At 41.1% G+C, this 24,815-nt stretch overlaps 1 protein-coding gene across 1 annotated transcript in view; it reads left to right on the plus strand.

Annotated features, from left to right (window-relative positions):
* Positions 1-3,654: 3,654 nt before the first annotated feature.
* LOC311276380 (uncharacterized protein) overlaps positions 3,655-24,815 on the plus strand; it is a 77,244-nt gene continuing 56,083 nt past the window's right edge. The window contains exons 1-3 of the mRNA XM_084386016.1: positions 3,655-3,801; positions 17,697-17,883; positions 18,133-18,304. Coding sequence (XP_084242142.1) covers positions 3,725-3,801; positions 17,697-17,883; positions 18,133-18,304 — 436 coding nt within the window. The 5' untranslated portion in view covers positions 3,655-3,724. The remainder of the gene's footprint in view (positions 3,802-17,696; positions 17,884-18,132; positions 18,305-24,815) is intronic.

The following is a 24,815-nucleotide window of genomic DNA, read 5'->3' on the forward strand; positions in this document are numbered from 1 at the left end:
AATTTTACCATGTGATGGGTTTTCAATGGAAGCTTGTTTCCGCCACAAAATAAAAAAAATTAAATGATAATTGCGACTTTTTATCTCAGAATTGCGAGTTTACATCTCGCAATTCTGACTTTATTTCTCAGAATTGCGAGATACAAAGTCAGAATTGCGTGAAATAAAGTCGCAATTGCGTGTTATAAAGTCAGAATTGCGAGATATAAAGTCAGAATTACGTGAAATAAAGTCACAATTGCGTGTTATAAATTCAGAATTGCGAGATATAAAGTCGCAATTGCGTGTTATAAAGTCAGAATTCTGACTTTTTTTCTCAGAATTGTGAGATATAAACTCACAATTGTGAGATATAAAGTCCAATTCTTTTTTTTTTTTACCTCAGAATAGTTTATCTCACAATTCTGACTTTATAACACGCAATTGCGACTTTATATCATGCAATTCTGACTTTATATCTCCCAATTGCGTATTATAAAGTCAGAATTGCGTGATATAAAGTCGCAATTGCGAGAAAAAAAGTCAGAATTCTGACTTTATAAGACGCAATTGCGACTTTATTTCACGCAATTCTGACTTTATATCTCACAATTCTGACTTTATAACACGCAATTGCGACTTTATTTCACGCTATTCTGACTTTATATCTCTCAATTCTGACTTTATAACAAGCAATTGCGACTTTATTTCACGCAATTCTGACTTTATATCTCAAAATTCGGAGAAATAAAGTCAGAATTGCGAGATGTAAACTCGCAATTGTGAGATAAAAAGTCACAATTATCTCTTAAAATGTTTTATTCTGTGGCAGAAACAAGCTTCCATAGTTTTCCCAGATCGCATCACATATTTAAAAAAAAATGATATTAATTATATCATATAATAAAATATCATATACATTTGTTACTATAAGCTTTGTTAAATTATTTTGGGATCTCATTCACTGCTTTCAGAATCTTTACTTTTTAAAATAATTTTGTTTATGGCAAAATTACCGTTTTAAATTAATATTTTAATGGCAGTATATTATTGAACAAAAATAAATTATTTTATTTAACAAAATAAACCAAAAACAGTACAAACTTTGCTAAAGTGATTGTTTTGAACAAGTATTAAGACATTTAAAAAAAAAATCTTTAAATCACGATTTTCATAGAATGATTCAATAAAATCCAATGAAATACATGGACCTAAATAATATGGACTTTATACTACATTTTCAAAATGACTACTAATCTAAATAAAATTGAGCCAAAACACATAAAATCATTGATCTTTTTTCAAACAACATGACTTTGGAGAAGGCACATTGACCTTTCAAAAATATCTGGGGTCAAATTGACCCTGAATCAAATTTGACATCTATGAAAAATATGCTCATTGTATCTTTAAACCTTTCTGAACCTTATGAAAAATTCATATCTTGTGTTAGAGAGTTTTCAAAATGCCTGTACACATTTTGACCCAATCTGTGATGTCTGGGGTTATTTTGACCCAAACCTCTTTTTTTTTGTGAAAAATAAAATAAAAACAAAAAAAATTATAGAATATTTTCCTGTTTTGTTTTACTTTTTTTCTGATGAATCTCTCTCATGATATTGCAAATTGCTTAAGTAAATATCATTTATTGGTCAAACTTGAGCCTTTTCTTTATTTTACTATTATATTAAGGCTAAGTTTCAAATAGCTTCATTTATCTACTATTTCATGTAATATTTTGTTTACAAACACGACAAACATTTTTACAAGCATGTATCAATAATCATTGTTGTTGGGTTTTTAGGGTTTTATGGGGTCTTTCCAGACATAATGATTTTTATACTTATAAAAAAAAAAATAAAAAAAAAAAATCCTCATGGGGACAACAGATATTTCTTAAGACAGAGACCTTCAGTCAAATTTCCTCACACAATGATAGTAAAACCTGATTTTTTTTTTACCTTATGGGGACAATTGTGTGTCATTCTCTGTCTAAAGAAAACTGGTGACAAGGTACACTGTGAGTGAGGTGTTAGGACAGTGTTTGGATGATGTGAGTGATTTAGAGGAACAAATCTCAGAAACTGAGGACAATGTTTTCAATGATCCTGAGTATGAAGGATCGTCCACTGATTAGAGTGATTCCTATGAGCATTTATTAAAATATTGTAAATATCCAGTAAATTCAGTAAAAAACTAAATTTTCTTCAAGATTTACACTGTGTCTATGCCTACACTAGACACGAGCGATGCGACAAAAGATGATAGAACCCATTATAATTTGTGATGTTGGGTACTTCTCAATATCCCTCCTCGTTTCCTCTCTCCTCCGTCCTCCATCCTCCATCCTATGACCTGGAAACCGATCAAGCTCAGCCATCTTTAAGGTCATCTCAATTGTCTAATTGCACCGCAAGGAGGCGAGGAACGAGGTCTGAGGAAGCTTCCAGAGGAGTTATGAGTGAGGATGTACAAGTGTATCCTATGCGGAAGTCTTTCTTGTCGAGAAACCTGACACACATATAAATTCTCCTCCCCCTTCACATCTGTCACAATCATTTTAATTTATACTTTACCTTTGCAGTTTAAATAAACCACACATCTCACGTATTTAGACAGGGTATCTTGCTTTATTATCATTTATTATGAATTTCTTAAATAACCAAACTACATAACAACATAAAGGTACATCTTTTGAGCGCTGCTGATAACGCTGTGAAGTGACGCTTGAGTAATCAAGTATTCCAGTGTATAAGCTTTCCTTCGATTCCTCCGTCCTCCTTTTCTTTCCTTGCAGCCTTCACTCGCATCCTACAGGGGGTGGAGCTGAGACACGAGGAAAGGAAGTGAGGAAAGGAAACGAGGATGCACAAATAAGAATTGAGAAGCACCCTTTGTCGCGTCCAGTGTAGCTTCAAGGGCCCAGTCCCAAATGGCACCCTAAGCACTCGTGGTCTTCCTAAGAGTCCGCACTTTCGTGACGTAATGCCGCATTGACTGTCGGGAAGAAGTCTGCTGCGGAGCCGGGCTTGGCAAAAGGGGGTGCTCGCGAGCACCCTTCTGAGGCTTAAAATGACGAATGACATAAATTGACCCTACGGTCTCACGGACTTAAAGGACACGCGCACGCGGCAGCCATTGTAAGTCCACAAGACCGAAAGTGCATATGAAGTGTGCCATTTGGGACAGGGCCTAGCTGTTGCGGCATGATACGACGCGCCAATGGTTGCATCCGGTGTAGACACGGTGTTAATAAATATTAATGTAATACTGAAAATACAAAAAGCTCAAATAAATGTTTGAGTTTGTACTCAGATATGACTTTGTAGGTGTAATATGTGTTTTTTAAGTAAATGAAGCATTTAAATTTACAAATAAAATATAAAAATCTAAATGTTTTGTCCTAATATTTTCTAAAATATTGGGTAGGTAAAGTATGAATAAATTCAAACAAATTATTTAATTATATTAAATAATTATTACAAATATTTTCAATCTGAGTAATTTATCATTATATTAAAACATTTGGGGTCAATTTGACCCCACACATTAAATACATTGCTGAAATCTGCACATAACGTGTATCCAATGAGAGCACAGACACTGGTTGTGCAATGACAAAGACAGATAACCCCTGTTAATCCCCATATAACATTCACTCATTTGCTCTTGTGAGACATTTGCATAGCAGAGCTGAGAGACCTAAATCTGCTTGGTATCCTCACACAGGACTTACACACTCACCATGGAGGTACACGTGCATCCTCTTCTCTATCTGCTGTTGTACATGAGTTTTGCTGTTCAGGGAGATAACAATAAAATGTAAGTATTACAGTATACAAATATTACTATTGTTTATTGTTATTATCATTATTGTTATTATTATTATTAGTAGTAGTAGTAGTAGTAGTAGTAGTGGTAGTATATATATATAATGTTGCATTAATTTTGCAAATACAATACAATACAATACCTCTTACAATATAATACAACACAAAACAACACAATTTTTATTTATAATAAATAAAACAACAAAGTTTGACCAAATTGCTGCGCAAAAATAAAACTACAAGAAATACAAAATAAAGCTATGAGGAATAGAGAAATAAAACTAAAGAAATAAAAGTAAATGATCAAACCAGAGGTCAAGGAATATTGAATGCCAGAGAGAATGTCTTTAGAGCAGACTGAAATAGAGGGGGCTAATCTGATATGGAGAGGTAGACTGTCTCAGAGTATCAGGCCAGTGATCGCAAAGGCACGACCACCTTACCATCTCTTTTCCAATGACATTTTTGGTGTGAGGGCAGGACAACCTGTTACTCACAAGAAATTGCGGCAATAGCAAACCACAACAATCCAATCAATTCCTGATGGACAAAATCAATCCAAATTTTTTCTTTTAACTCGTAAATCGTTTAACTCAGATTTACATCACAAGAGGGAAGAAAAGACTATCACAACTTCTTTTTCATGCCTACTTTAATGCAATTAAATGGCATCTGACTTTAATGTAAGAAAGGTTGTTTGAGAAGGTCAGCCGTTTTTCCCTAGAAAGGGCTGGCTCTTTCTCGTGTCTCAATCGCCAGCTTGAGCAATCAGCTGGATCAGGATGTGTTGTCTCTCGAATTCTCCGATCCAGCAGATAGCATATTGCTGACACCATCCAGCCAAGAGGAAGCGGATGTGGTTGAAGAAGGCAAGGGAAGTCTTCTCAACCTACCAGCCCCGCATTCAGGGAAATGCTGGACATCATGACCTGTGCCACGGCCGGATTGGATCTGGCTTGGGGTCGTGAAAAACAGGAAGTTGTTTATGGTAGGCTGATCAAGCCAGGCAGATCTGCTAATAGATCTGGATAGGGGCCAGGGACTGTCCCCTGAAGCAGTTTCTAAACTGTGCCGCACCACAGATCTAGCTTGATGCCCCAGTCTTGCCCTCTGAACTTTTTGCCACATCTGTTGAGAAAGTGGTCGGAATGTTTAGAGAGGCAAGGACGCAGTCGGCAGCGTTCAGAAAATACATTCTGTGCCGATCCAGATCCTTGCCTAAAGCCTCTTGGGGTTCTGGCCTGCCACTGTCCGTGGACCGGAGGCAGGGCCAGAGGGAGAATGTGGCCACTCGCACTCTCCCTTCCTTGAGGAGTCGAGAGCAGAGGAGGCGAGGTGCGAGGAAGAGACAAGATCTCAGGGAAGTGATTAATAAGAAGCGCTTCGGTAAAGACCCGAATGCTGACAAGAAATAACATCTCTACTCTTCCCTCTAGCTTCTAATATTTTCCCATTGGGCTGAGTATACTGAACAAAATGTTCCTTTCTAAACAGAGTTGGGGTCAAAGTAGGGTTCGCTCCCTTTTTGGATTGGGGTAATGCAAAAGGAAACTAAATATTATGATCATAGCAATTGGTATTCCTGCTAATTAGTTTGCTCCCCCAACCAAACTACTACAATGGGTTCTAATTATGGGTTTGCTTCCCTGAAAAGTGGGTTATTAAATGCCTGACTGGCCTATTTAACACTCATGTGAGTTAACAACGCTTAAAAGTAGAGGAACTTTGCCTAGGGGACGTCCCTCCTTGTTATTTCTCACTCTCTATGGTCCAGTGCTTAAAATACTTAATATATATATATTAAAAAAATACTACAACACCTCCCTGAGGTGGTTCCTGAGAGCTGTGTCAGAAAAGAAAAGGCTGTCACAGACAGGCCAGACAGGTAGAGCTCTGCCTTTGGGGCTAAAGTAGCCAGCTGGGCAGGGAGGAAGGTTCTGTTGAGGCTGGGACTTCCCCTGCTATAGAGGCACAGAAGCTAAGGGATCTTCTATTTTTGTGGTAGATAATGGCTTAGGGCTGCATTTCCCAACCCTGTTCCTGAGGCACACCAACACCACACATTTTCCAACTCTTCCTAATCAGATCTGAACAGAGGAGTGGTTTGTTTCTGTCGACCTGAAGGACGCCTATTTCCACATCCGGGTCAATCCACGGCAAGGTTCCTCAGGTTCACCTTTGGGGAAAGGTGTTCCAATATCGGGTCCGTCCATTTGGTCTGGCTTTAGCTCTGCGGATGTTCTCCAAGTGCACGGATGCAGCTCTGGCCCCTTTGAGGCTCCAGGGCATCCGTGTACTAAATTACCAAGACGACTGGCTCATTCTGGCTCTATCCAGAGAGTTAGACTGTCGTCACAGGGACGTCCTTCTCCACCATCCCCAGTCTCTTGGTCTCACACTGAATGCTTAGAAGAGCATCTTAACACATTCTCAGCAGACCATTTTCTGGGGTGTCCAGCTCGATTCTCTATCGATGGATGCCCACTTGGCCCCTGCTCGAGTTTCCAGTCTCTGTGCATGCATGGCCCGTTTCAGGCTCAGCCATCACGTCTCGGTTGGCACATGTCGCAAACTTCTGGGGCTCAAGGCAACCACCTCTCCTGTGCTGTCTTTGGGTCTGCTTTATATGAAGCCATTCCTGTGGTGGATGAAACTCAGGGGCATTCGCCCTTCTTGGCCAGCTTTCCGTCAGCTGAGAGTATCACACAGTTGCCCTCATGCTCTCTGGAGGTGGAAAAACCCTCTCTTTTTTCTTCAAGGGGTCAAGATGAGTGTGGTCTGCCACTGTCAGGTTATCATAACGGACACCTCCTTGACTCGTTGGGATGGGGTCTTCAGGGGTCATCGTGTTTGGACAAGCGAGTATCTCTCATGGCACAAAAACTGCCTAGAGTTGGGAGCCCCTCTCTTTGGCTCTGGATCACTTCCTTTCGGCCCTGACGGAATGTCATGTTAATGTCAGGACAGACAATATGGTAGTGGTGTCCCACATAAATCGCCAGGGAGGTATTCTCCTGTCCTCACCCTGAACAGGCGTGCATGCTGCCTCCTGCTCCTACAGGCTCAAGACAGGTTCCATTCGCTGAGTGCGGAATTCCATGTTGTTAACTGCTTACTGTGTAATTCATGGAATTAGAGATCAAGTGGATTTGGTAATTTCTTTGAACTCTTGTCTGGAGGCTTTTCTCTTGCTGTTGATATCCAAGGGGATTGGCCTAATTTTTGTGATTGTTTTTTAGTTTTTTTTTTACCCTTTTTGTTTCCTTGATTTGTCCACACTGACTGGAGACCTTGGAAGTTGTTGATCCTCAGTATGGTATCTTCGTCTCTTTGTTTATAATTGCTTTGTTTATAACTTCTCCTCTCTTCTCAACCCTCCTCGTTTCAAAATCGGACACTCAACTGAGACTGCCCTGCTCTCAGTAAGTGATGCTCTGAGACTGGCAAGAGCAGCTTCCAAATCCTCAGTTCTCATCCTGTTGTATCTGTCTGCTGCCTTTGACACAGTTAACCACCAGAATCTCCTGTCAATCTTAAAGATGAAGGGCATCTTGGGAACCGCACTCAAATGGTTCAAGTCTTACCTCTCAGGTAGGTCCTTTAGGGTGTCGTGGAGGGGTGTGTCTAAGACCCAACATCTAGCTACTGGAGTGCCTCAGGGCTCAGTGCTTGGACCACTTCTCTTCTCCATCTACATGACATCACTAGGATCTGTGATTCAGAGACATGTTTTTTTCCTATCACTGCACACAACTCTACCTCTCATTCCAGCCTGACGATAAGACGGTAGCTGATCGTATCTCAGCCTGCCTGACAGACATTTCTGGCTGGATGAAGGACCACCACCTTTTTTTTTTTTTTTTTTTTTTTTTTTTTTTTTTTTGTATAGCGCTTTTCACAATACAGATTGTATCAAAGCAGCTTCACAGTATTAAATTAAAATAATACAACAAGGTTTGTTTCTAGTGGAATTTATTGATAAAATCAAATTAGATATCCCCAGAATATCCCCAACTGAGCAAGCCAAAGGCAACAGTGGCAAGGAACCGAAAAACTCCATCAAGTGACCTAATAGTGTCCTAAAACTCCATCAGGTGACCCAATGGAGAAAAAAAAAAAAACCTTGGGAGAACCCAGGCTCAGTCGGGGGCCAGTTCTCCTCTGGCGTTTATTAACTAGAGGCCGGATTGTAATTTGAACTGTAAGATTAAAAATATTATATGAATGCCTGGCTGAAGAGATGCGACTTTAATCTAGTTTTAAACTGGGAGAGCGAGTCTGAGCAACGAACAGTATCAGGAAGGCTATTCCAGAGTTTTGGAGCTAAATGTGAAAATGCTCTCCCTCCTTTGGTGGTTCTGGATATCCTAGGTATGACCAAAAGCCTTGAATTTAGTGATCTTAAAGAGCGCGATGGATTATAGGGCGATAGAAGATCCGTTAAATATACTGGAGCTAAGCCGTTTAGGGCTTTATAAGTCAGTAGCAATACCTTGTAATTAATACGGAACTTTATAGGTAACCAATGCAGTGATGATAAAATCGGTGTTATATGATCATATTTTCTTGATCTAGTAAGAACTCTAGCGGCGGCATTTTGGACTAACTGTAGCTTGTTAATTGAGGATGCAGGACAACCGGCTAATAAAGCATTACAGTAATCTAGTCTCGAGGTCATGAATGCATGAACTAACTTTTCTGCATCAGAAACTGATAGCATATTACGTAGCTTAGCAATGTTTCTAAGGTGGAAAAAGGCGGTTTTTGTAACATATGAAATATGATTTTTGAAAGACAGGTTGCAATCGAGTATAACACCCAGGTCTTTTACTGTAGAGGATAAAGTAACAGGACATCCTACTATATTAAAGTTGTATTGCGAGAGGTTTTGTGGGCGGTTTTTTGAACCGATAAGTAGTACCTCTGTTTTGTCTGGATTTAATAAAAGAAAATTACGCGTCATCCAATCTTTTATATCTTTAACACACTCTGTCAATTTGGATAATTTAGCGTTTTCATCTGGCCGTGATGAAATATATATTTGAGTGTCATCAGCATAACAATGGAAACTAATTCCATGTTTCCTTATAATATTTCCAAGTGGCATCATATATACTGAGAATAATAGAGGGCCTAACACAGATCCCTGCGGCACTCCATAGTTTACTGGAGTTATGATCGATTTTTCTCCATTTAAATAGACAAAATGGTAGCGGTCAGATAAGTATGATCTAAACCAGCTTAATGCTTGTCCTTGAACACCAGTATAATTTCAACTAAACCTTGCGAAGACAGAGCTACTTGTGGTCCCGGCCAACCCAACACTTCACCATTCAGCTAGGCTCGTCATCCATAACTCCATCAAGGTCAGCCAGGAACCTTGGAGTTGTAATTGATGATCAATTGAACTTCACAGACCACATTGCTAGAACTGTCCGGTCATGTAGATATGCCTTGTACAACATTAGGAGGATCAGGCCCTTCCTATCAGAGCATGCTACACAACTTCTTGTCCAAGCGCTTGTTCTATCCAGACTGGACTATTGTAATGCTCTCCTGGCTGGTCTTCCAGCTTGCACTGTCACATCTCTGCAACTGATCCAGAATGCTGCCGCCAGAGTGGTCTTTAACGAGCCGAAGAGAGCACGTCACTCCTCTCCTCACAAAATTGCACTTGTTGCCAGTTGCCGCTCGCATCAAATTCAAGTCACTGATGTTTGCCTACAGAACAACCACTGGCTCTGCTCCCTTTTACTTAAACTCATTACTTCAGACTTATGTGCCATCCAGAAACTTGCGCTCTGCAAGCGAACGACGTCTTGTGGTGCCATCTCAAAGAGGCACAAAATCTCTTTCTCTGACCTTTACTATGACTGTTCCCTGCTGGTAGAATGATCTGCCTAACTCAAGCAGAGCTGCTGAGTCCGTAGCCACTTTCAAGAAATGGCTGAAGACGCATCTTTTTTGACAGCACTTGATCCAGTAATACTAACACATTCTCTTCTATTCTATTCTATTATTTAAACAATTTCTTTTTACTGCGTTAGATTAAACTGAGAAGGGTCACAGCACTTGTATATTGTTGTCCTACTGTTAGTTTTAACTGCTTCTATTGTTCTCATTTGTAAGTCACTTTGGATAAAAGCGTCTGCTAAATGAATAAATGTCAATGTAATGCCAGGTACATAGTAGAGGAAGACATATTACCATTGCTGCGTCCCAATTCGCCTACTTATACTATGCCTACAAGTATGTACTCTTTTTGTGAAGAAAAAGTACATACTTTTGAGTGTGTCGCAAAAGAGTAGGCAAGATGCAATATAATGTAGACAACATTGAATAAATAAATTTTCGTCAGGTTAGATACTGACAATTAATCACTCAAACCCCTTTATCTAAACCTCTCTACATAACCACCGGACTCGCGCGTCCTCCATGTCTGTAGTTTTTTAACACTTTTCACTCGTGTTTGTAGTTCTAACCGAATCCTAGTCCAACGCGCAATGGGTTGTGGGCAATATTAGCCGCTAGAGTGCGCATTGATCTGCACTTCGGATTCTGACTGGAAATAATTCTAATTCTATTTTCGAATACTATTTAGGATGGATAGTATGCGAATTGGGACGCACCGCATGTTGGATGTTTCCCCCAATGATTTTAGATTTACATATACAAGATGAAATAAAGAGACTTAATCGGAAAGGAAATTGGGCAGATATAGTAGATGAAAGATTGAGAACAATGCATGTGTTTTTTATTGCAATGGATCTAAGGAACCTAAGAATAGAAATACTGGAAATACTGGTTATTACAGATTTGAAGATAAATATTAGGGAAAGAACATCTGATCATTTAACAGTATACAGTTGAGATGTTAGCTGTTTTATAGGCATTAATGGGTATAACATAATAAGCTTAAAATGGCAAAAATATGCTCAGATAGTTTATCAGCTTTGGTGTCTTTACAGGCTTTATCATCTCATAACATTAAAGATTCATTAAAACAATAATAATGTATTAATATAATGAATACATGGCAAAAACAATGGGATGATTTTTATACAGGATAAAACAAGTAGTAGGAAAAATTTAATCAACAAGAATAACTCCTAGAGATCAAACCATAATATCAAGGATGAGGTTAGGACATACTGAGTTAAATAAAACAACGTGAGAAAGCATGAAAATAATTGTATTTATTTATTTTTATTTATTTAATTATTTTTTTCTTATTAAAAAAACACAAATCTCTGGCCCACAGTCCAGTACAGCAGGTGGCAGATATGCACCTAAATTGTTAGATGCCTCCCGCCAAAAAAAAAAAATCGCCTCAATTCAAAATGTCCTGATTCAGTTACTGTACTTAGTAAAACTTCAGTTACTAAATTTCCCTCTTGTAGTAACTCTCTTTTGTTCATTAAATACTTGTCTTATATCTTTGTTAGTACATTTTTTATCAAAAATATATTTACCATTTATAAGGAGATCGTAATCTTTATTTTCAACTTTATAATAAGTCAGATGGCTGCACATTAAATTAATAAGCCCAGAGGGAATAGCTTTAATTACGACAGAAAATTCTTTAAATTTTATAGGAAAATTGAATTTGGACAAAAAAGAATCATAAGAGTACATTATTAAAGATGAATAAAATAAATCACTTAAATACATTAACCCGTGATCCAACCATTTCTCAAAAAATAAAACTCTTGCCTTTAACTGTAATCAATTCGTTGTTCCATATTTTCATTCTGTGAGGAGAAAAATTATGCACAAAGCACAATTTCCAGGCCAAGAGTGCTTGCTCATGGAATTTAGACAGTTTTATAGGTAATTTAGATGGTGCAAAATTGCAAGTTATTTAATATATAAGTTATATAAATTTAAGACCACCGACCCTCTTAAAAATATTATGTGGAATAAAAGACCAAATCGAATCAGTATCAATAACACACCTTTTGATCCAATTAATCTTAAAAGTATTGTTCATGTCTACATAATCCAGCATTTCAAAACCTCCTTCAGATTTCTTTCCAACTAATAAAGTTTTTTTAAGATGGTGGTGCTTATTTTTCCAGCAAAAATCAACTAATAATCTATTAATTTCTTTACCAGTAGAATCTTGAACAAATAAAGACAGCCCAGGAAAAATTAATCTGGATAAACCTTCTACTTTTGTTAATAGGATTCTGCCTAAAAGAGATAAATCCCTTCTTAACCAATTGTCAAAAATCATTTTTGTTTTTTTTATCTTGTTATTAAAATTGAGATGCTGTCTAACTGTCAAATCTTTAGAAATATAAATTCCTAAATATTTAACATATTCTTTCACTGGAATGTTAAACATTGAATGTTCCGAAGATTCATGCACTGGGAGAATTTCACACTTTGTAATATTTAACTGGAGACCCGAGGCATCAGAAAAAGTTTGAACTAATTCGATTGCATTCTTAATTTGAGTCTTATCTTTTAGAAATAAAGTTGTATCATCAGCCAATTGTGATATTTTTATTTCTCTATTAAATAATGTTATACCATGTAAATTTGGATTTTAATTATACTAATCGCTAATAGTTCCACAACAATTAAAAACAAAAATGGGGAAATTGGACAACCCTGCCTCACTCCTCTGTTGATGGAGAATCTTCTAGAAGTATTGTTCTGTAATATAACGGAACTATTAATGCCTTTGTAAAACATTTTAACAGTCTGAATGAATTTATTTCCAAAACCAAATGCATGTAAACTCTGTAATAAAAATTGGTGATCAATTGTGTCAAACGCCTTGTAAAAGTCAAGGAATAAAATGAGTGCATCTGAATTAACAAACTGGTTATAATCTAACAAGTCCATTATAAGCCTAATATTTGAACTAATATGACGCTTTGTCATAAAACCAGTTTGAGATTCTCCAATTATTTTTATTTAAACCACTCTTTAATCTAGTAGCATAAACTAAGGCTAAAATTTTATAATCAATGTTTAATAATGTTCTTGGTCTCCAGTTGTCAATGATCAAGGGGTCTTTGTCTGGTTTTGGAATTAAACTGATAATACCTTGTTTCATTGTTGTGCTCATTTCTTTCTGTTCTAAACATTCTTTATACATGCTAAATAAAGGGTTTTCAATCAGATCCTTAAAGGCACAATAAAATTCAACAGTTAACCCGTCTGATCCAGGGGATTTTCCTTTCTTCATTGAAAAAAGAGCTTTAGAGATCTCATCTTTGGAAATATCATCTTCACAATATTCACTATAATCATTAGAAACTGTTGGAACAAAATGTTTAACTGTTTGTATATAAGTGCTTATTTTTTCATTGTCAGAATGGGAAGTATAAAGTTTTTCATAAAAGGAATACACAAAAGATGCTACAGTATATCTGAAGGATTATTAGAGATTCTTTCATTTATAGTCAAAGATGAAATAGAGTTTCTTGTATAATTTATTTTTTCAAGAGAAAATAAATAACTAGTATTTCTTTCCCCTTCCTCAAACCATTTGGCTCTTGATCTCACATAAGCACCTTTAGCTAATTCTATATACAGATTATCTATTTCTAAATTAAGAAGATATAATTTAGACTTGTCATCTTCGGATAGAGTATTTTGTTTAATTAAAGTATTAAGTTGCTCTGTTATCTCTGTAATCTTCCTAAGTTTATTTTTCTTTAATTCTTTACCTCTTCTCATAGCAATTACCCTGACTTTAAACTTAAATAACTCCCACTTTTGGACAAAATTTTAATTATTATTTTCAAAAATATTTGCTATCAATTTAACTTGTTCCACAAAACAATTGTCAGAAAGTAGACTGTTGTTAAATTTCCAGTATCCACGAATAATACTACTCTTACACCCATCAAAAAAGATTGATATCAATTTGTGATCTGATACAAGTAATTTTTGTTTCTGAAACATAATTGGAAATCAACCAGTAATCTATTCTTGATTTTAAAGAAAAGGTGCTATTATTCCAAGTATAGTCACAGCAATTTGGATTCAAATATCTCCACACATCAGAAACTTGTAATATGTCAGTTATAAAATCAAATTAATCTGAAATTCGTGAACTATGTTTGGGTGGAAAGCGGTCAACATAATCGTCTGGAGCATCGTTGAAATCACCACCAATAATTACATATCCTTCCTTATACTTCTTCTTTAAATCTGTTATTGTATCACAAATCTCCTTAAACATTTCTAAATTGTGTACTCGAGTATTAAATCCATAGACATTGCAAATTATTAAAGTGGAATTGTCCAGTTTAACAGTCAGTATAATCCATCTTCCAATATCTGAACGAATAGACTCCAAAACATTGCCTTTGAATTTGTTAAAGAAAATTGCGACACCTGCTGGATCCATGACTAAAAATTGCATAATCTCCCCATTGGGTTTTCCAAAAATTCGAATCAGAGTCACAAGAATGAGTCTCTTGAAAAAAAAGTATTTGAGCTTCTGTATGTCTTCCAAAAAGAAATATAGTTTTTCTTTTAACAGCATCACGAATGCCTTGAACATTTAAAGAAATTAACTTGAACTTACCAAACTTGTAATCAGCCGTTACAAAAATTTAACTAATTAACCAGTATAGAACAAGTACCTTTGGAGAAAGTGAAAACTGAGAAAGCATGAACCATTACATCAATCGCAACACTTGCGTTGACCCCGATATGTATCCATAACTGCTGACGGGCACCATCCGCTCAGGTAATGTCAGGAACACTGATGCGCACCCCTTCAATGTAGGCAAATCCTCCTCGAAAGCGGGCCTTCTTACCCTCTTCTCTCGCACGTTTCACCAGTGGCCATGCTTTTTTTCTTGAGGCTCGTTCTTCCGAAGACAGATCTTCTTTGATGTGTAGCCCGTTTTCCTTCAGATAGTGGTTGTCTTTGGCATCTCTCCTCACTGTATCTCGATAAAGACGCATGGCGAACTGAATAATTATCACTCTGGGGCGACCATCACCTCTTCCTTGTCCCAGTCTATGAACCGAATCCACGACATCTGGAAGTTTGTGCGCGATCTTTGGTGACACTTTGGAGAGGATCTTGATAACAATATCTCGTGTGTTACTCTCCTTGTCCGGATTACTTTCCTTTACCCCGTAAATCCTGAGATCCCATCTTCTTTTATAGTTCTGCATCCCCATACACACCTCCTTCAGGTGCTTATTTTCTTGCTGCAACGCAACAAATTTTTTTTCGAGTTTCAGAATCTTCTCTTTGTGGGACATGCTCTCACGTAACAGATCACTTACGGTGGTAGAAAGAGAGGTAATCGAAGAAGCCGTACTTTCCAAGACCTTCTCCATGGACTCAACTCTCTGAAATGTGCCGTCACACTTTGATGTAAGTTCAGCGACAGCATTAATGAGTGAATCAATTTTCTCATCAATGTTCATCTTTAATTTCCCCTTTTTTCCCGGTGGACTTTTACTCGGAGTGCATGGAAAAGATGTCGCCAATTCTTCTTCTGTGTCCATCTCGTCGACACTTTTGCATTTGTCAGTCGCCATGTCTGTATTAAACTGAGTCTTATCTCTGTTTCTTTTCTTACCCATATGGGCCTGACAAACCACACAGTAGAAGAAGAACAACTAAACTAATAATCGATCAAATTTATCGGGGTTTTCAGAAGTAGTTTCATGTTAATCTCTTAGTTGCCTGACGACACGCTCAAAACGTGTCTGCACAGATGAACACGATAAATATGGCCCCCCACACGATAAATATGCCCCGCTGCAGAAGTACAATAATGCGCATCATTCCAGGAAATCCCTATCGCAGCTGAATAAACAGAAGATTGAAACACTTTGATTAAACATGACTTATAAATACACGACTGCCTTATTCTGTGTAAGAAGGCACATCATCTCACAGAAGGATGCTCAACTGTCGTTATGAAGTGAGTTTGGAGTAAATGCATGTTATTAAATGTTGTCTGTTGTTGGACATGAGGTTCATAAATGCCTCTCATGTTTTGGAAAGATGTTTGACACGTGTTGTTTTTTCAAATGCACGTTATAAGTGACTCAAACTCACAGTGCTTTCAGATGGAGCAGCGTTTACAGAGCAGTACATCAATGACAAGCAGCGCATAAAAAATAATCGCAGCCTTTGCAATTTTAAAATCGCGATAAGCCGAAAATCTCGATTTAAGTGTGATTACATGTAAATTGCGATTAATCGTTCAGCCCTTATGTTTATGTTTGTTTGTTGAGTCTTCCAAAAATTCAGATTATACCCATTGTAGTTAGATATTTCTTATAACACAGTGTAGAGTTCCCATTCGAAAGGGAACGTCTCAGGTTACGACTGTAACCGTGGTTCCCTGAAAAGGGGAATGAGACACTGCATCTTGTTGCCATGGCATTGGGTCTGCCTACACCTCTTCCTTAGACAAAGAAATTGATTACTTGTGCTACTCTTATACTTCTGGGCACTTTACTAATGATGTCTCGGACTGTCGCCAACCAATCAGGTTGGAATGTTGGTTGAATGTCTTCACGCGTGCTTCAGACACCGGACACGCTGATGCATCCCCATAGCATCCATCCAAAACGCAGTGTATTGTTCCCCTTCTCAGGGAACCATGGTTACAGTCATAATCTGAGACGTTTTGAGGAAGCATAACCATTAGGGCTGGGAGAAAAAATCGATTCCAAAAATAAAAAAATATATAATTCCGAAATCAATATTAATTCAAATTCAATTGCTTTATTTTTGTCTTTGCATGTAGATGAGGTTGACAGAAGTTAGACACTTTTGTTCCAACAGAGGATGAAATATGTCGTTATCTATGAGTGTTGAGTGACGTAATATCCCAAGTGGACGCGTGGAAGAGACGTGAGACTGAAAGCACTGAAAAGCCCTCACACTACTCATATGCTGAGAGAGAGATAAGACAATAGAGCTGCACGATTCATCATTAAAAGATTGTGATCTCGATTCAAACACCCACGCAATCTTTCAATTCGTCTGTCTATTAAACTTTGACAAAATCATATTGCAACATTCAAAGCTGTGTTGGCGCTGCTGCTGAGATGTCATGAAACGGCTTCACAAACAGTCTTTTCAACCTCATAGTATCATTATTTCTGTGATGCAACAGTTAAAATTATCATAGAAGTACTTGGATAAAAGTTTAAAGTTCAAATATGAACACTGATGTCTACGATAACAAATCAAAATCAGCTTTTGATAGAAACTTGGTGCTTAAAATAACGCATTTATCAATTACATTGTTTTGCCACTAAGTGACGACAAGTGACACTTAAAAAATGTATTATTGAATAATTTATTTAAGAGAATGTAGTATTGTATGATGCTTCTTGAAATAAAAGTCAGAAAGATGTGATGATTTGTTTTTGTAAATATGACTCATCTTATACATCATGTACAGTCTGTATAAGTGTATGATTTAACTTTTCCCGATGGTGTAGTGTTAAAAAAAATTGCAACATATTGCAATATTGAATCGCAATACTTGTAGAATTGCAATTATTAAAAAACTCGCAATACATATCGTATCGGTACCCAAGTATCGTGATGGTATCGAATCGGGAGGCAGGTGTATCGTTCCAGCCCTAATAACCATACGTCAAGATAAGGGTGAATATGACATTCAACTTCTACATCATGGTTCTCAAAAGTAGTTGTTAGTGCATCTACTGCAAATTCTCATTCAGGTCTAGCTCCACTTATGCCATGAAAGGAAAATGTGTCATTCTATACATGTTTTCTCATTGATTACTTGGTTTTACTCTAAAATGATCACATTACAGAAGAGAAATGGGTTGTAAATGCTGTTGCCATTTTCATAAATAATTTAACTAAATTTAATAGAGATTTAAAAAATTGTCTTGGTTTGTGTTTGTCAGGTTCCTAATCATTGCTCCGAGTGTCTTTCATGTTGGTGTGAAAGAACCCATAATGATTCAGGTGGGGGAGGCATTGCTTGGCAAACCTGTGTCCTGTCAGTTAGAAACAGGGATGTGTATTCCGATGTCTTCACAGGAGACCAAGCCAATCAGAAAAAAAGGACAGTTTGAGGAATTTAAGCTTGAGGTAAAGAAATAAACATTTAAATGAATAAATAAGCCTGCATTTTCTTGTTATTTCAGATTTATTTTTCCAATTCCAAACGTTTTTCGTAGAATTTAGTTATGTTTAAATAACTATGTAAAATAATTAGATATCTGGCTGTTCAGATATCATTTTCAAATTTATTGTTGAATAAAAAGTAGAAAAACATAAGCATGCCATTTTAGAAAGTTGATGTGTATTAGGCTCATTTCTGTGTGTTTCCTCTTCAAGATATTTGCAAATAAAGTTTCAAAAATTAAATCTATCAATGGAGATCCTCCTTATCTCAACCTGGTATGTGAAGTTGATGATCAGAAATGGCAGACTCGCGTCCTGGTCTCCAAGCAGATCGGCTACATCTTTATTCAGACTGACAAACCCATTTACAACCCCAAACAGAAAGGTACAGTAAACACACTTGTAATTTCATGTACTAATGCCAACAGTAAGAACATTTTAATGAAGCTGAACAGAAATGAGTCCAAGTTCAAAATGACAAAAGCTGATAGGTAACAAAAATAATGAGAAAATGTAACAAATTATTATTATTATTATTATTATTATCATCATCTATCTATACATTACAGAAACGTCTGTATGTCTCTGTGTGTGTGTGTGTGTGTGTGTCTGTATGTCTGTTATTCGTATATCTCTCGAACCGTTAGTCCGATGGATTTCAAACTCGACAGGTGTCTTGCTAAGGGCACGAGTAAGTGCAGTGCCAAGTTTGACGTTGTTTGGATGAGAAATGCAAAAGATATCGGTAAATATATCGGTAAAAGAAGCACTTAGAAGGTTGTGGTTTAAAAATAAATATTCTGATGTTAAGAGGGTTGTATCGGTCAAAGAAGCCCCAAGAAGGTTGTGGTTTAAAAATAAACATTCTGACATAAACACTCTCTCAGCTACACTGTTTACTTCTGAATATTATAGTTTGGTTCCAAAACGTGATAAATCCATTTTGATTAATTTGAGTAAAAATGTTTTCTTTACCAAGAAAGTGGCAAGATGAAAACCACTATTTTCTGTTTCAAACTTTCACATAGCATCTTTAACATAAAAAATTCAAATCCAGATTTTGATTTTCAAAGATTTATTATAAAAACTGATTATTTTTTCCCCAAAATGCAATAAATTCATGACACTTTTTTTTCAAAATGCAATTAATCCATTGAATCAATATAAAAGTTATTTTTTATCATATTGAAACTGTTGAAATCAGCCATCGCTAAGAAATATCTCCTGAACTTTTTTGACAGCGATCAGCTCACAAAAACGTCTCGGTTACGTATGTAACCCTCGTTCCCTGAGTAGGGAACGGAGACGTTACGTCGGATGACGACGATTGGGGTTTCGCTTAGAAGCCTATCACCTTCGAGTATATAAAACGAGCCAATGGCAATGAAATGCCATGGGTCTGCGGAATTTGCATAGCGTATCTCCGCCCGCCGCAGGGGGTATATAAGGAAGTACGCTGGCAACATGCAGATATGTCTTCGCTGAGGAGTCGAGACTGGACCAAGGCGTTTTTCAGCGATACAGCGGAAGTAGCAGGAAGACGTAACATCTCCGTTCCCTACTCAGGGAACGAGGGTTACATACGTAACCGAGACGTTCCCTTTCGTGGTCACTCCGAGTTACGTCGGATGACGACGATTGGGGTTCCAGTCTAATCACGCCACCTCTGCTGTCATCCAGTGCCCTGCGTAAGTCTGAGCTCCCTGTTGTGAGACTAGCACGAACAAAGGAGTCCTACCTAACACAGGAATACCAAGGTACACTGGGAAGCATATCTCAGGAGAAATATGCAATTACGCCCAACCATTAAGGGGGGGACTTGAGAGACACATATGACCCAGAGGGATGCATATGGAGTATCACTGAGGTGTCCAGCCGCAGGTGGAATATTTAAACCCCAGGGGTGGCAAGGTGGCTTGCCAAGGGAAAGACACACGCTCAAAAGAGACTTACAGTGGAAATACACATGTGGGGGTCGCCCAGAGGGGGGACCATGCACATGGAGGCACCTAGTCGAGCGCAAAAGCTGCGTTATGGCAGATTGGCATAACTCAGGCGCTGACGTCACGGGTGCTGGAGGAAACTCAGAGCTTATCAGACTCACCTGAGAAGAAAATCGCACGTATCCCGTCCGTGGAGAGGAATGGCGAGCAAGCGAAGACACCTGAGCAGAATCTAGTACCGGCTGGTTGAAGCGAGTACATGAATAGAAACTGGCTCTACTCGGAGATTATAGAATCTCGCGAATGTGTTGGGTGTCGCCCAGCCTGCAGCTCTACAAATGTCTGTTAGCGAGGCGCCATGCGCTAGAGCCCAAGAGGAAGCCACACTACGAGTGGAGTGGGCTTTCACACCAAGGGGGCATTGACGACCTTGCTGCTGGTATGCCAAAGCAATGGTATCCACTATCCAGTGAGATAACCTTTGCTTTGAGAGAGCCTTTCCCTTCAGCTTCCCACCATAACAGACAAAGAGCTGGTCTGAGGTCCTGAAACACTGCGTTCTGTCTACGTAAGCACGGAGGGCGCGTACTGGACAGAACAGTGCCAAGGCTGGGTCTGCCTCCTCCAAGGGCAGCGCTTGCAGGTTCACTACCTGGTCTCGAAAGGGTGTGGTAGGAACCTTGGGCACATATCCAGGCCAGGGTCTCAGGATCACGTGAGAGTTAGCCGGCCCGAATTCCAGGCACGCTTCGTCAACCGAAAATGCCTGCAGGTCCCCTACCCTCTTGATGGAGGCCAATGCAACCAGGAGCGCTGTCTTCATAGACAGGAACTTAAGCTCTACTGATTGCAAAGGCTCAAATGGAGCACTCTGCAGGGCAGTTAGAACCACTGAGAGGTCCCAAGAGGGTACGAGGGGAGGACGAGGAGGATTCAGTCTCCTCGCTCCCCTCAGGAACCTGATGATCAGGTCGTGCTTTCCCAGGGACTTACCATCAAATGCTTCGTGATGTGCGGCAATGGCGGCAACATACACTTTCAGGGTGGAGGGAGACAGCCTTCACTCCAACCCTTCTTGCAGGAAGGAAAGCACGACACTGATCGGGCATTTCGTGGGTTCTTGATGTTTAGAAGAACACCAGTTGACGAAGAGGTTCCACTTCAACGCATAGGCATGTCTCGTGGACGATGCTCTAGCGGAAGTGATGGTAGCCACCACCGCAGGTGGTAGGGTACTCAAACCTGCCTCGTCCCGTCCAGGAGCCACACGTGGAGGTTCCAAAGATCGGGACGAGGGTGCCAAAGGGTGCCCCGTCCCTGAGAAAGGAGGTCCTTCCTCAGAGGAATTGGCCAGGGAGGTGCTGTCGCGAGGAGTACTAGTTCGGATAACCAGGTCCGGTTGTGCCAATACGGGGCAACCAAAATGACCTGCTCCTCGTCCTCCCTGATCTTGCGCAAAGTCTGCCGCGGTATTGTCTGAACGGACTAGAACGTGCTGACCCTTGAGCAACGCATGGAAGCGGTGCAGGGCGAGACGTACAGCCAGCAACTCGAGGCAATTGACATGCCAAAGGCGCTGGGGTCCTGTCCAGGAGCCCGCGGCAGCATGTCCATTGCACATGGCGCCCCAGCCCGTGGTGGAGGCATCTGTTGATACAACAACATGCCGGGAAACTCGTTCTAGGGGCACTCCGGCCCGTAGAAAACTGAGGTTCGTCCACGGGGTGAAGGTCTGACGAGCTGAAGCGGTCTCATATGAAGCAATCCCAGCGGCGTTACTGCGGCTGCAGATGCCATATGCCCCAGGAGCCTCTGAAAAAGTTTCAGTGGAACCGCACTCTTGCCCTCGAACTGACGAAGACAAGTCAGCAGTGACTGCGCGTGCTCGCTCGTAAGCTCGTAACCGACCGAGTCGATCTCCATACCGAGAAAAGAGATCCTCTGCGCGGGGCAGAGTTTGCTCTTCTCCCAGTTGACCCGAAGGCCCAGACGAGCTAGGTGCCGGAGCACTAGGTCCCTGTGTTCGCAAACCTGGTCTCGAGAGTGAGCTAGGATCAGCCAGTCGTCGAGATAGTTCAGGATGCGAACCCCGTGTTCCCGGAGGGGAACAAGGGCTGCCTCGACGACCTTCGTAAAGACGCGAGGAGACAGGGCTAGCCCGAAAGGGAGAACCGCGTACTGGTATGCCTGCCCCTCGAAAGCAAACCGTAGAAACGGTCTGTGTCGAGGTAAAATGGAGACATGGAAGTAGGCGTCCTTCAGGTCGATCGCTGCAAACCAATCCTGCGGCCGCACACACTGGAGGATGTGTTTGGCCGTTAGCATCTTGAACGGCAGCCTGTGAAGGGAGCGGTTCAAGACGCGCAGGTCGAGGATTGGTCGTAACCCACCGGACTTCTTGGGTACAATGAAGTAAGGGCTGTAGAAGCCGGACTTCATCTCGGCTGGAGGGACAATCTCGATCGCACCCTTCGCCAGTAGGGTGGCGACCTCCGCTCTCATGACAGGGGCATTGCCACCGACCATAGTGAAGCGGACTCCCCTGAAGCGGGGAGGAGATATCGCGAACTGAATCGCGTAGCCGAATCTGATGGTTCTCGCGACCCAGCGGGACAGTCTGGGAAGCTCTAGCCAGGCCTCCAGAAAGTGCACCAGGGGGGTCATACGAACCACAGACGTACCGTCGGTGGGGCAGCGAGGCGGAATGACCGGCACCGGCGAGGGTGGCATAGCGTCCTGCCAGAGGAGGCCAGGGGAGGGCGCGCGTCCCACGGGGGCGTGCTCTGGCAGGGGTCTGGCGACAGAGGGGGATGAGAGGAGCGTGGCCCGTGGGCGGCGCATGCTGTCATCCCGCACCTCTGGGACAGAGGAGGGCGGCAGTGGCGGGACCCGAGGGTGGCGCGCACTGCGGCCCTCGGACTCTGTCGGCTCAGGATTGGGGGATTCAATTCTGTCTGAGAACAAAAGATTCTCCCCTGGCCCTCCACCGGGGGAAGGAGTGGCCCTGCTACCAGCTCCTGAACAGAATTGAGCGCCAATCCTGAGCAGCCCGTCTCAGGGGCGCCGCTTGGCCTGGCGTTTAGCGGGCCGCGGGGCCGGAGAGGGCTGTGGCGCCTTCCTGCGGCTTCCTCCACGACGCGGCCCAGATGAAGGCTGCTGCTGGGGCCGTGCGGGAGGGCGCCCTCGGCGGCGAGCAGGCTGAGGATTCTGTGCCGACGGCTGAGCAGCGGAGCGTCGGGGCAGAATATGCTTAATAGCCTCAGTCTGCTTCTGGGCAGTCGAGAACTGTTGGGCAAAGTCCTCGACGGCACCGAAAAGGCCGGCCTGGGATATGGGAGCATCAAGCAGACGAGTCCGCTCGGGCTCACGCATATCGGCCAGGTTCAGCCAGAGATGTCGCTCCTGGACCACAGCTGTGGACATCACCAGACCCAGGGAGCGCGCGGTCACCTTCGTCGCTCGGAGAGCGAGGTCGGTGGCGGCGTGCAGCTCATCGAAGAGCCCTGGGTCTGTCCTACCCTCGTGCATGTCACGGAGCATCCTGGCCTGGTAGACCTGCAAGATGGCCATGGCATGCAAAGAGGCAGCTGCCTGTCCCGCCGCTCTGTAAGACTTCGCCACCATAGTAGACGAAAATCTACAGGCTTTGGATGGGTGCTTAGGATCACCACGCGATGAAGCGCCTGTCGGACACAGCTGCATCGCGACAGAACGCTCCACCGGGGGAATCCCAGTGTACCCACAAGCATCAGCCTTATCGAGGGGAGGAAAGGCGGAGAAAGCCGACGAACGATCACGGGAAGACATGGGGGCCTTCCAGGACCGCGTGACTTCCTCATGCACTTCCGGGAAGAATGGTATTGGGGTTGGGCGGCGACGAGTGTCAGCGGCCGCTCCCAAAAATCAATCATCCAGCCGCGAGTGCACTGGATCGGGTGGCGGGGACCACTCGAGCCCAATGGCCGCGGCTGCCCGGGAAAGCATTGCAGTCAGCTCGGGATCAGACTCGGGCAATGCTGGCACGCCCGAGGGCGGCAACACAGCCAAATCCTCACTTCCCGAGGACTCATGCCCACCTTGTGATGCAGTGATCGACATTGCATCCTCTGCTGGAGCTCCAAACGAAACACGCGGGGCCTCTGTAGAGGGACCAGCGGTCTCAGTTTGAACACTCGCGGGTACCGATGCTGAAGAGGGGCCGATGATGCCGACATCTATGTATATATCTATACCCGCCCGCGCCGTCAGATCATTTGGACGTGTGCTGTTTTCAAGAGATAACAACGATATAAATACTGTTCGTTTTCTCACACAAACCGCTCGTTTCGTGTCTTAGGCCATCATTGTGTACTTATGATGGGGAATTGTTTCATTTGGACGATGGGGAATTGTTTTAATTTGGACTCTGTGCTTGTGTTTTGAGCCAGTGACCATCGACATGCATTATATGACTGACAGACAAGAACGGTTTGACCTAAAAATATCAAAATTGAAACTACTGCGGAAACAAAGACACCTACATCTTGGATGCCCTTGAGGTAAGCTAAAACATATCAAAAATTAATTTCAAAGTGAACTATCCCTTTAATAGCATCACCCACCTAACTCTTAAGCACCTGGAGGATCCCAAGGCCTATGCACGCCTTTTGTTTATTGATTTTAGTTCTGCTTTTAATACTTTACGGCCTCATCTGCTCTTACAGACAATGACTAAGATGAATGTTAATCCTTCTATTGTTAAATGGTTTTATTCTTTTTTAACAGATAGAACCCAAAATGTTAGGATTAACGATTCACTTTCTGAATCAAAATGCATCAGTACGGGTGTACCTCAGGGTTGTGTAAGTTCCCCGGTCCTGTTCACTCTTTATACTAATGACTGTACTAATAGTCTCCCGGGCAACCTGTTTTTTAAATTCTCTGACGATACTGCCATTCTTAGTCTGCTTCACC

The sequence above is a fragment of the Rutilus rutilus genome (assembly GCF_951802725.1).
Source record: "Rutilus rutilus genome assembly, chromosome: 17".
In the NCBI taxonomy this organism is placed as follows: Eukaryota; Metazoa; Chordata; class Actinopteri; order Cypriniformes; family Leuciscidae; genus Rutilus; species Rutilus rutilus.